The 12524-nt window shown below is 42.5% G+C and overlaps 1 protein-coding gene across 1 annotated transcript in view; it reads left to right on the top strand.

Annotated features, from left to right (window-relative positions):
- TYRO3 (TYRO3 protein tyrosine kinase) overlaps positions 1-12524 on the top strand; it is a 395592-nt gene that overhangs the window by 107731 nt on the left and 275337 nt on the right. The window contains exon 2 of the mRNA XM_078659652.1: positions 9498-9693. Coding sequence (XP_078515778.1) covers positions 9498-9693 — 196 coding nt within the window. The remainder of the gene's footprint in view (positions 1-9497; positions 9694-12524) is intronic.

The following is a 12524-nucleotide window of genomic DNA, read 5'->3' as shown; positions in this document are numbered from 1 at the left end:
TTTGATCAATAATAAAAATAAATCTATTTGCTTCAAGAATGTTGTTGCCTACTGTTTTGAGAGATTGCAGGTTCTAATTTTACCTTAATGACCCTCAAGATAACTGGTGGTTTTCCCTATTCCGGTGGAAACTGTAAGGGGAATGATTGACATTAACACACCACCTCACTGGTATTGGATTTTGTTGTAACTATTAAAACATTTGAACACAAATATTTTTGATCCTGTTCTTTACAAAAAAACACCTTCTGCTGGAACAACTACGACACTGATGATCATTAAAGAAATGCATAGAAACACCCCACTCAGTACAAAGCTGAACCCTTACACGAATAATAACTCTGAACCTCTCTCTAAACTTCATCCCAATGCAGACACTGATAACAATAGGGTACGAAAAGGTGAATAAGAGTATGTGAAACAATACTTTACAGAGGCATGCTTTTTTTTGCATATTATCTGGATAAAAATATTTGAAACGAAATATAAATTCATAGAGTTAATAAAAGTATATAATCCTACAACACATTTCAAAGCAAAGAGAAGGAAAATATTTTTGATTTAGTGGCTATGTTGGAACCCAGGGACTTGGTTTTAAAATCCCGACTAAATCACAGAACCGAAAAATCATATTATTGCAAACAAATTATTTAATTTGATCAGGCCTAAAGCTTAGAAAGTAAAAAAAAAAGCATCAGCATTTGAAATGTATACCAACCTCGAACTGACTTGTGTACATATTTGGTCCGTAATATTTACAGCCTGGCTTTTGTCATCGCTCTCACCTGCATCACGTAGACATACCTTTTTTAGCATCCCTGACTCGAGAGGGTATTTGGGATTAACAGTGTACTCTTTAAAAGCACTTACGTGACTCTTGGAGATAGACCCACTCTATATCAAACACCAGAATGAAATATGAACATACATATATGTGGTTGTTATAAATAGCAAAAGCCTACATTAGACAATAAAAAGTACATTTACAGATGTGCAGCGTGAAATGTGCTATTTATTACTATTGGTAACTGTGGAAAGAGGCCATGACTCACAAAAGGCTAATCATTGAATGGATGCCCCAGTCCTCCCTCTCCAATGATAATAAATAGCATATTGCACTCTGCGGGTCTGCATTTATGATTTATGCCATGGTGTGTGTTCATATGTTACTAATAAAAGAGATGGTTATGTATATATAGGGTTGCGATACCAAAGGGGATGATGAACGGAGCGTTTGAGCAAATCAAACACTCACCCCCAGTCAACTGATCTGGGTTTAATCCATCATCATTCTTTAGCTCACTCCTCCACCCCAGTTCAGACATGGCCATATGCAAATCAGTCCGACCCTGTGCCTCATGGGAACAGTCCAGCCCGAACTGCCAAGCCATGTCTTCCCTGGACCGGAAACAAGCATCCTGGGACCGGTTTTTGGCTAATCAACCGTCATCAGCCAGGCTAGCTTGAATCCAGTGGCAAAGTGAGCAAGGGATCCACGTCTGGGCATACCCTGCCAACTTAGGGCGAGCAAAGCGATACCAAAGGGGATGATGGACGGAGCGTTTGAGCAAATCAAACACTCTCCCCCAGTCAACTGATCTGTCCATCATCCCCTTTGGTATCGCTTTGTTCGCCCTAAGTTGGCAGGGTATGCCCAGACGTGGGATCATTGCCCACTTTGCCACTGGATTCAAGCTATCCTTGCTGATGACAGCTGATTAGCCGGAAACCGGTACCAGGATGCTTGTTTCCGGTCCAGGGACGACATGGCTTCGAAGTTCGGGCTGGACTGTTCCCATGATGCACAGGGTCAGACTGATTTGCTTATGGCCATGTCTTGAACTGGGGTGGTGGAGTGAGCTAAACTATAATGATGGATTAAACCCAGATCAGTTGACTGGGGGTGAGTTTTTGATTTGCTCAAGCTCTCCGTCCATCATCCCCTTTGGTATCGCTTTATATATAGGGTTGTTCAAATTTTGAATAATTTACTTTTTCGTACTTTGGCAACATTTTTGGAAAATTATGCGTAATTACACAGAAGTTCGCAAAAAGCAAAACCTGCATTTTGTGTTATATTTAGTCAATTTCCGATGTGAGGACGCAAAATAACGAAAGCGTCACAGACAGTAGCTGCTCACGTTGTTCCTGTGATCTCGTACTACATTTTTGTCACGAACAAAAGGTAATTACATAATATGGCGTAATAGCATAATGTCAGGAATTTTGACTAATCAGCCTAAAGTGAACTTACCGAAATCACGTGTGTGTAACAGAAGTTTCACCCAGGCTTAGTATGTATCGCACTGTCAGCTAAGCGGAATACATTCGTTAATTTGAGTTTTATTTCTGTGCTCTTGACGTCTCAGCCTTGCAGATCCGAGTTCGAAGGCTGCTTTGCCAACATACTTCTTACTTCTACAAATATTAACATCATCTGTCATTCTGGCTCAAAGTTTCTTGTCTTGTTAATTCTATTTTTGTCTTGGGAGGCAGGTTTGAGAATAGGAACAACTAATGCAGAGTCTGCTAGGTTTAGAGGGTCAGGCTATTTAAAGGACTTTCTCGGAATCTTTATCAAACATTGAACTCTCACAGCTACTTCTGCAAATTGGTTCTCTGGAGCATTGATACCCATGTCTTAGTGCAGAAGGATCTCAGTGAGATAGATTCATTCCTCGAGGGCAGTCCTCAGTCCACAGGGAGATCATTCATTATGTGGATTCCAGTAGGTTGACACTTGTTTGAGTACTTTTCATATGCTCTAATGAGGTACTTCTTGTCGGCGAGGCAAGGACGGGACTAGTGATCATGAGATTAGCATCACAACAGTTGGATAAGATGCACCTCATGCTTAGTAGAGGGAGAAACGTATAATCATAGGAACGCAGGGGTGCAAGCCGGGTCTAAGCAAAGAAATAAGGAGAGGGAAAGAAAATAAGCAAGCACACTGGATGACAAGTTTTGATCAGAGTAATTAAAGTATTAAATCTGAGAATGGTTACTGAGGCAGGCAAGACTCCAATTGACTAAGTAGAACCTTTCAGAGAGAGCAACCTAGAAGTGTTACATTAAGGAAAAACAGAGCATGAGCGACACTAGATGACTGATTCAGAACTATGACTAAGAACTAGACCGGAGTAGGTAACTTATTAGAGCTAGCAAGGCATGCAGCAGCAGTAGCAAATAGAGAACATGAACCAAAATAGGGAATAAAAAAAGAAATGCAGAGCTGGAAGACAAATCACAGAAGTGCAGAGGAGCTGGCAAGAGAAGGCTATAACCAGAAGTTATCAAGGAAACGAGTACTCTGCCGGCACAGAGATGCTCTAGGCCAGCAGCAAGCATAAGTCCTTGTGTCTCAGACAGCCCTCGCTCTGAAACACCCCAGAGCAGAGCTAATAACCTAAGTATTAACCTTGTGCCTGCCACCCACTATCTCTGCACTGCTCACGTCGCACCGACAGCACAACCTCAACATAATTTCCTATGCCGACGACACTCAACTGATCCTCTCCCTCACCAAGGACCCATCACCGACAAAACCAACCTCCATGAAGGAATGAAGGCCGTCGCCGACTGGATGAAGACCAGCCATCTGAAGCTAAACTCTGATAAGATGGAGGCCCTCATCCTCGGCTCCAACCCTTCAGCCTGGGACGACTCCTGGTGGCCCCGCCTCTGAGAGCAGCCCCGGCACCCACCGACCACGCATGCAACCTGGGAATCATCCTCGACTCAACGCTCTCAATTACCAAGCAAGTCAACCCAGTCTCCTCCTGCTGCTTCAACACCCTCCGCATGCTCCGCAAGATCTACAGAAGTATCCCGACAGATACAAGAAAGACAGTCACCCAGGTCCTCGTCAGCAGCAGACTCGACTATGGAAACGCCCTCTATGCGGGAGCCCCGACCAAGCTCATCGAACGACTACAACGAATCCAAAACGCCTTGCACGACTGATCCTCGACGTACCACGCCACGGCCACATCACCCCCACCTGAGGGACCTGCACTGGCTCCCCGTCAGCAAGAGGATATCTTTCAAGCTCCTTATCCACGCACACAAGGCACTCTACAAGACCGTCCCAGCCTACCGCAACAGACGGCTCTCCTCCTACATCCCCAACCGCCAGCTACAATCCGCCAACCTCTCACTCGCCACCGCCCCGCGCATCCAGAAAACAATCACCGGCAGGAGATCCTTCTCCCACCTCGCCGCCAAGACATGAAACACCCTCCCACTGAGCCTACGACAGTCCTGCTGACCTTCGGGAGGTGCCACCATGCACCTCCCACACCTGGGATATGATCATCCCCCCCAGCTCTCTTTGCCCCATCAAACAAATGCATATGCTGTGTTTGTGCTCCACTTGACATATGTGCAAATACTTTTGTGGGTTTCTTCACTTACAATACATCAAACATATGTCTGAAGCACTCCCTTCTTTTATCTTTAGTCTGATTCTGTAGCCTTTCATCTGGTTTAGCGTGCATACACTCGAGTGTGCTCCGCTCCTTATACACACTGATAATATCCATATGTGAATGATGACCAGCGCTGTGCTGGTCATATACGAGTTGCACAGCCGTATAAACAGCCGTATAAACATAGTGTTCCAAATTATTCACTTTAGCCATAGTAGTTCCATTTTTAAATCCATTTTATTTCCAAGCTTAATCCAAACTTCATTGTCACGCCAGGGATTCGAAATTCATTTCCGTTTCTGCGTGTAACTATTACATGATTGCCTATCCAGGCTTAAACATGAACATGCGCTGAATCTCGAGTCCTCTGAATTATACAAACATCACTTACAGCCATGTGGTAAGTGTCTCCCAGCAAATATATGACGCGCGCCATTCTTTGTGAGCACCCCTTACAAAAATAGAATATAATAGCTCGGAAAACAGAGATAAGACAAGACGTCAGGGAGTGGTTCTCTATATTGGAGACAAGAGAATGGAATAAGAACTCTCAAGGCACACATTTGGTACAACACCAACTACAGTGAAGGCAAGCCAAACTGCTCTCCTGAAGACATGCAACACAGGATGGAGAGGAGGCTAACGTAGAAGAGTCCCTACTACTGCTGTCCCCAGCTTCGAGGAATGCTAAAGGTACCAACAAGCTGCAGCAGAACCAACTCCTGGATCAAACCATGGAATGTGTCCGCTATCAGAACCTGCAAAAAGGCCGGGAACACAACACCGACTTTCTACAGGCATACTACAGAGACCGCTATATAAAATGTAAATTAGTAATGTTACTCTAAATTATTGAGTTTACCCATGTTAGTTTCCTAGTTGTTCTGGGAAACAGTAGTTGGAAAAGGAGCTTAACTCCTTGTTGCTTTTAGCTTGGAAAAAGTTAACAAGAAAAAAAAGAGAATTTGCTCTGATTGGTTGCTGGCAAGGTACCAAATTGAAGACTGTACTCGGGAGCCAAACACACCGAAACAGCAGCACTTAGCAGATGTTCTATGAGAAATGGATTGACTTCTTCCTATCAACAGAACTTTGGAATAGTACGTACCAGCAGGATAGGTTAAGTTAGGTTAGGCTGATTTATAAAGCGCAACAGCTTCCCCAGCAAAAGGGGGGTCCCGGCGCTAGAGCAGAGAGACAACTAACAGCAAAGATTCCTCAAAAAAAAGAAAAAAAAACGAGCAGAAGAAAAGCCTGAGAGACGACCACCCCTAGAGGGCAGGGAAAAGATAAGTTTTCAGGGCCCTCCGGAATGTCAGGTAGTTGTCAATATTCCGGATGTAGATTCCACAGCTTAGCTGCTAGAATGCGAAAAGAGCGTCCACCGGCGCATGATGATTCAGCCCATACACAACCAAAGGGTAAACTGGTCTGAGAGAGTGGTGAGCATTGGATGTGTTATGAGATCAGTAAGGCCTAGTAGTGTTTACAATCTTAGTGGTTTCATTTAAAGAAGTCCTGATTGGATGCTGCCAAAGTTGTGGTCAAAGTTGAGGTATTCAGAAAAATGACTAACAAGTCTTGCTTAGCTGGACATCTGTCAGGTATCGCATACTCCCTAGATCATTTCAAATCAGCACTTTATGATTTGCAAGATCCCAGATATGAGCTAGCCAGTCTAGATTGTCTGGTTAGATCTTGCCTACATTGCCATAACTCTGGTAATCAAGGCATGCATATTGATCCATACGAATAATATCCGAAATCAATAACGCTCAGGTGTATTGAATGTCCAAAGTACTGGTACCCTAGAACCGCTTCTTCTGTGATCTAGTGAGGGTTAGAGGTCACTTTACCTATCCCCTCTCCTCTTGTGCTGCACCTAATGCATTGCAGCAAGGGGTTGAATTTAGTAATGTCCCAGCATACAGGGGCGAGGGGTCTTTGTGGAATCTTCCGCTGGGTGCTGTGGCTAAAAAAGTGCAGCTTGTAGAGTGCTAAATCTTTTCCCTTAGTATTTATCCTGGGTCGGACCGATGGGATAACATATCATCCTGTCCTGTGTGGTGGACTGGTAAACACACACTACCTAAAAAGGCCTTTTTCCCCAACCGAGCTCTGTCTGCCTCTGCTTGCGTTAGGGACATATTCTAGCCCTTGGTAATGAGAAAGTATAGCCATTCAGCCTGCAAGACCAGCTGGAAACCATGTTTAACAAGAAAGCTGGCTATCAATATCTGCATTTAGGGATTAGGGATGCTTAATCAAAAGGTTGGTGTGATCATGTGTCTTTTTCACAGCAGTTCTCCTTACAGCTGTCGCGAGTGAGTCGTGTACGCTATCGGGCAACAAATGCTTACTACATCAAGGATCCAAGCGAGACAGAAACCATCAGCACGTGCCGGGTATTGTTCAATAAGGGAAAGGTCATATTGCACAATTCATCATTGCACCTTCTCATTTCCAAAGATCTGCAGCACTTGACCTTCCATCTGATGAGTGGTGAAAGAGCTTCTATTGTCATAGGTCACCTTCATGTAATTGACTACGCAAGCCGGCTGCTTGAATGCAAATGACTCACCTTCACGAAATGCACTGTATCTTGTTGGTGCTTATTCCATGCATGCAAATTCTGAGCACAAAACCATAATGCTTTTTAAATGCTAATTTTCATAAGATGCTTGATTCTACCTGCAGTCTATTTTTAAAGGAGATGAAGGGTCATTGTAAGGGAAATCCCACATTCTGGACCTCATGTCCTTCAAACTTTCTAACAAATATTAAAACGTTTGACCCTGCCGAGCGCCTCTTGACAAAATATTTGCTTGATATCATCAGTGATGTCAGTGCTTAGGTCAGAGGAAATGCCTTTGGTGATTGATAACACGTTGTGTTGATGTCATCAGTGCTGGCGTAGCTGATGCATTTTGTTAGTTAAGGTTACATGTCTCCTTATCAGACTAATTTAACACAGCTATTTTGACTTGAGATGAAAACTTCACTGTTCCTTCGATTAGTTGATGGGAACCCTTGGTGAGTTAAAGGCCTTGTTGCTACCATTCATCTCTTCTTTCATGGTTTCACCGTAAATCTGTGTGATGCAGACACAACCATCCACCCTACCATAGTTATTGAAATAGGTACCATTCCGCTGGGGAACAGAAACACGTGCTATTGGTACCAAAAGATCATTCTTATCAGTGTGTGCAATATGAATGGTCATGTTAATTTTCACTGACTCTATCTTGATGGTACGCTATGATTTATATTTGTGAATATAATATTTATGAATGTACAAATATTGCAAATTTTCGGATTTCCCGAAATGATCACTAAATTCGAATAAAAAATATTTTGGTTTGCTATTTGCACTACTTCTTGACCATTATTGTTTACTGGTTACAACTCCGCTTATCCTGGGCTATAGTATGCTATGAGCGTTTGTATTGCTAGCACTGTTGGAGACGAGATGCTCATTTCAGTTCTAGGCCAGTGTCCGGCTAAGGTAGAGCTGACTATACTATTGGGAGTCAGTGGTTGATGTTGAATAGTGGATGGCTAGATCTTGTAATGGATATGTGTAGGGCATATTGTGTAGATAAAATTTGAAGGACTTTGCTGTTTGATTAGTTTTACTCGGATGCATGGTTGCCCTTTGCTCGGGTTGGGGTAGTTCAGTTCAGATGTACCATTAGCCTAATATATATATGGTGCATATGGCATATTAAAGATATGTAGTTCTGAATTGTTGATATTTACATTGGTGAGCGAATATGCATGTGTTGGTGGAGTGCTGTTGCGATAGCAAAGCTTAAGCCAACAATATTTATTTTGTATTTATTTCTAAAGTTTTATATAGCGCGAACAAGACCCTTGCAGGTATCAAAGCGCTTTACAATACAATATTTTTGAAACACTTTACATATAACAATAAGAACCTCGTGTGAGGTGTTACATCCATGACTCTCCAAGAGAGAGCACCTCAGGTCCCAGGCAAACCACACCCTAAAACATAAGCTCATAGTCTAACAGAAAAAGCATGCGAGCAGATTAATAAATAGAGCTTGTCCAGGAGAATAGTTCATGAGCTTGACAGCAGAAATGTGTTCATCAGGATCCTTTTGACTTCTTTCTTGAAAGACACAGTAGAGGGGTTTATTCTAATTGCATAACTGGCTTTGGTGCTGTGTTGTGTGTGCTATAGTGCATGGGGTTGTGTCATACGTCACTAGGGAGTTTCAAACCAAGTATAACCTGTTCTGTTCCATTTGTTCTTTTTGCTGGAATTATTTTTGTTTAGTGATACAATGCACTGTTCTAAAATTGGGCTCCTACGTCACTGTTCTGAATAGCATATGTCTATGAATAATCAGCTCACAGTGTTCAGATCTGTTTATGTTTAAGAGAACAAATTGTGTTTCCCTCAAGAAAATAACCTACAGAAACAAGATCAGGCAGGTGAAAACCATCATTCAAGTAAACTATCAAGATGCAGATCGAATGTGGAAAAACATCTGTATTAATAATTCAGATCAGTTTTATAGCCTTTCTGAAACCTTTACCAACTAAAATTTGTTCCTTAGGGACAATTAGCAAAAAAAATTCCTTCATACATTGCATTTAAGGAATCACAAATTTTGAGATTCCTTAAATGCAATCGCAAAATAAGGAATCGCAAATTTGCGGTTCCTTATTTTGCACTGAATTTGCTACATACATACCATTTTGCTCAAATGAGTTCGCAAACGCCGGTGTTTGCGAACCCATTTGAGCTTCATACATCTGGCCCTTAGTGAAGGGATGGTGGCCGTCACAGTATCAGAGATCTTTCTGGCTTTTCTAATGAGCTGTATGCTCCTTCCTTAAAGGCAATCTAGACGAATTCTGGGCATTTATTCTAGCGGTTAATCTATATTTTTAAACTTTACTCCAGGTTTTCAAATGAGGTTATAGAATGCATGGATGCTGTGTGTGGTCAAATATATAGGGATGCATCAGAAGTCCACTGTTATTAATAGGACATTAAATTCTAATTGATTTTCTGTTCTCTTTTTCTATTGTGTGGGGAAGGGGGATTTGTAGGTATACGGTTCACTGGAAGCTCAGTCAACATGACGGTGTCTCAGGGACAAGGAGTGAAACTGAACTGCAGCCTGGAAGGAATGGAGGACCCTGAGATTCAGTGGATGAAGGATGGCGAGGCCGTGCAGAGCATAGATCAGATGTACATCCCCGTAGACGAAGACCACTGGATCAGCTTCCTCAGGTACGTGCAAGCACTACTTAGTTCAGATGCGTGAGTGTGTGTGTGTATATATATATATATATATATATATATATATATATATATATATATATATATATATATATATATATATATATATATATATATATATATATATAGTGTGTGTGTGTGTATATATATGTATATTTTAAATAATGGGGACACGGTGGAGTGTGTGTATATATATATATATATATATATATATATATGTATATATATGTGTATATATATGTATATATATATATGTATATATATATATATATATATATATATATATATATATGTATATATATATATATATATATATATATATACATGTTCCACCTTGTCACCCATTTTTTTCTCATTTTAGCCTCTACATATATATAAAAAATGGGTGGAGTATGTATGTGCGTGTGTGTGTGTATGTATTCATATTTATATATAACACACACACCTATAAACATACTCCACCTTGTCACCCATTTTTTCAAATTTTTGACTCTTCCCTTCCATCCTTCAGGCGCCCTGATACAGCCTCACGGTGGTATGGGCATTTTATAGATCGGTAACATGTAATTCAATTAAAAAAAGAAATTAAAACAGTTGCACTATGGACAGGATGAACATGCAGTAGGGGCTCTGGAGGTGACCCGAGTCCTTTTCCCAGTCTTCATATAATGTGCAACATGAGCAGTAGAAGAACTCCTGACTAGCAGGACCAGAAAGTTAAGGGCAAGGCAACCGGAACATGTGCTTTGTATCTGTGTTTGTGTCTCTTCTCGTACCATCCGCAAGGTGACACCTTTCCAACGTGTTGCAAATTGACGGCGAGTGGGACTGAAGATATTACTCAGGTGACTAACTTGGCTTATTTTACACTCGTGGGTGCAAGGTGTGTATCTGCACCTTCCCACCTATGAGTCTGCTGTGAATGATGACGTGCATTTCTTGTTTTTAGCAGCGAAGGACATTAGATCATACACTTGGCATAATTTAATGGGCTGAAGAAGGTGGCAAAGTGTCTGGAAACGTCTACATCGGTGGGAGATAAACAACCATCTCATAGACTCTGGGCCATTCTTCCACCACTCATGCATTTTATTTCTTGTCTCTCGCCCAGACACACAAGCCCCCCTCCTGAGTATCCAGTCAGCTGCTATTTGTGCCTCGAGTGTAAAAAATCCCCTTTCTAGGCAGGTTTTCTAAAACATGCGAGATGGACAAACATTGCAGTTTCTTACTTTCCCCTTAGCGAAGGCATCTCAAACAATCTCCTCACCTGTGTCCTGCGTTACAAGCCTATGTCATCAATGTCCACGTGCACAGGCCCGACGTCTGATTTTTAGTTGGTGGTAACTTGGGACCTGATTACGAGTTTGGCGGACAGGGTTACTCTATCACAAACATGACGGATATCCAGTCCCCCAAATTACAATTCCATTGATTCCTATGGAACTTGTATCACGGTGGACGGGATCAGGCTCCTGTGTGATGGTGTATCCTATCCGCCATACTTGTAATCAGGCCCTTAAAGCCCGCTGATTAGTGGAGGAAGTGATAAGTGAATGGAGAGCCCAGTGGAGATTGTCCACCAATGGGAATGTCCCCCGTCACACAGATATGGAGCAGGTTACGCCAGTTCATTCACCAAGCGGTTTCACATTTCCTCCAAAAACAGAGCATTTTTTTATCCTAACAAACTACAGCTGAATCAAGATACACTTCTGAGGAATGACAGCAGTAGGGTGCATTGGCTTCCTGGTCTGTGATCTTGTACCTGGAAGCCCAGTCCACACCCCCTGGCACGCGCGCAGGAGGGCCGGCTGAGCTATCACTCCTTGTTTCCGGTACAAAAGGTGCTGCTGATCAGGTGTGACTCAGCAGACAGATTGCAAAACTCAGAAGTGTCAGAGCAGTGAGCATTGGAAGTTTCAGCAGCACAGAACAGGCGTGGCGCACCCTTTATGGGTCAACGAGCAGGTCCCCACTTTCAGGTAGCCTTAGATTGGCATGTGGCCACAGGGGCAGGTTTCTGAAGCAAATATCATATTTTCATTTTAACACCGTAACTTTTAAAGTAGTTGAAATATAAGGGTTTCATGGAAATTAAGTTCTCAAGTCTTCAGGGGAAGAGAGGTGAAGAGATGTGAACACTTAGCTAAGAAATTAAAAAAACATATATTTAAAATAATGACTCACTGTGCCTCATGGGCAAAGTAGTTTAGGACTTCACAATGAGACCCCTGTGTTACCATGGTTCTCTTAACCAAGAAACCCCTGTAGGTTAAAGACCACTGGTGGTACAAATAGGGGTAAAACTTGGTAAGAAGCATTGCTGCTTCCAATAGTTTTGTCTATTAATGGTAGTTTGTCTCCTTCCTTTTTATTAGTGAGGATTGTTTCTAGGTTGCGGAACAATTTAGCGTGTGCGCTTGAAGTCGCTCATCGTAGCCGAGTTAGTTAGCCAGCGCATGCTATCCAAGATGCTAAAGCAGATAGTTTTACTCATATAGAAGACCCTGTGAACCTCCCCTACATGCCTCTCCACCACTCTCTGGTGGTGCTCTGGCCATTCCCCCAATGCACCCTTGATCCACGAGCTGTGTGTGCTTCAAACAACTTGTTGTCCATGGTCTTGCTCAAACACCCATTACTCTATCGTTCCCTGGTAGTCTTTCTACTTCTGGACTTTTCTGACTCCGAGGGCGTGGCAGCAGCGCCCTATATTGTAAGGGGTCGGAGGTTGCCCAGGGGGCTGCATTGATAAAGTAAAGTCCACATTTGTAAAGCGCACAATCACCCGTAAGGGTCTCTAGGCGCTGGGGGGCCGT

Source organism: Lissotriton helveticus, chromosome 9 (assembly GCF_964261635.1).
Source record: "Lissotriton helveticus chromosome 9, aLisHel1.1, whole genome shotgun sequence".
Classification (NCBI taxonomy): Eukaryota; Metazoa; Chordata; class Amphibia; order Caudata; family Salamandridae; genus Lissotriton; species Lissotriton helveticus.
Note: the sequence above shows the minus strand (reverse complement) of the source record. Positions and strands in the feature narration are given on the sequence as shown.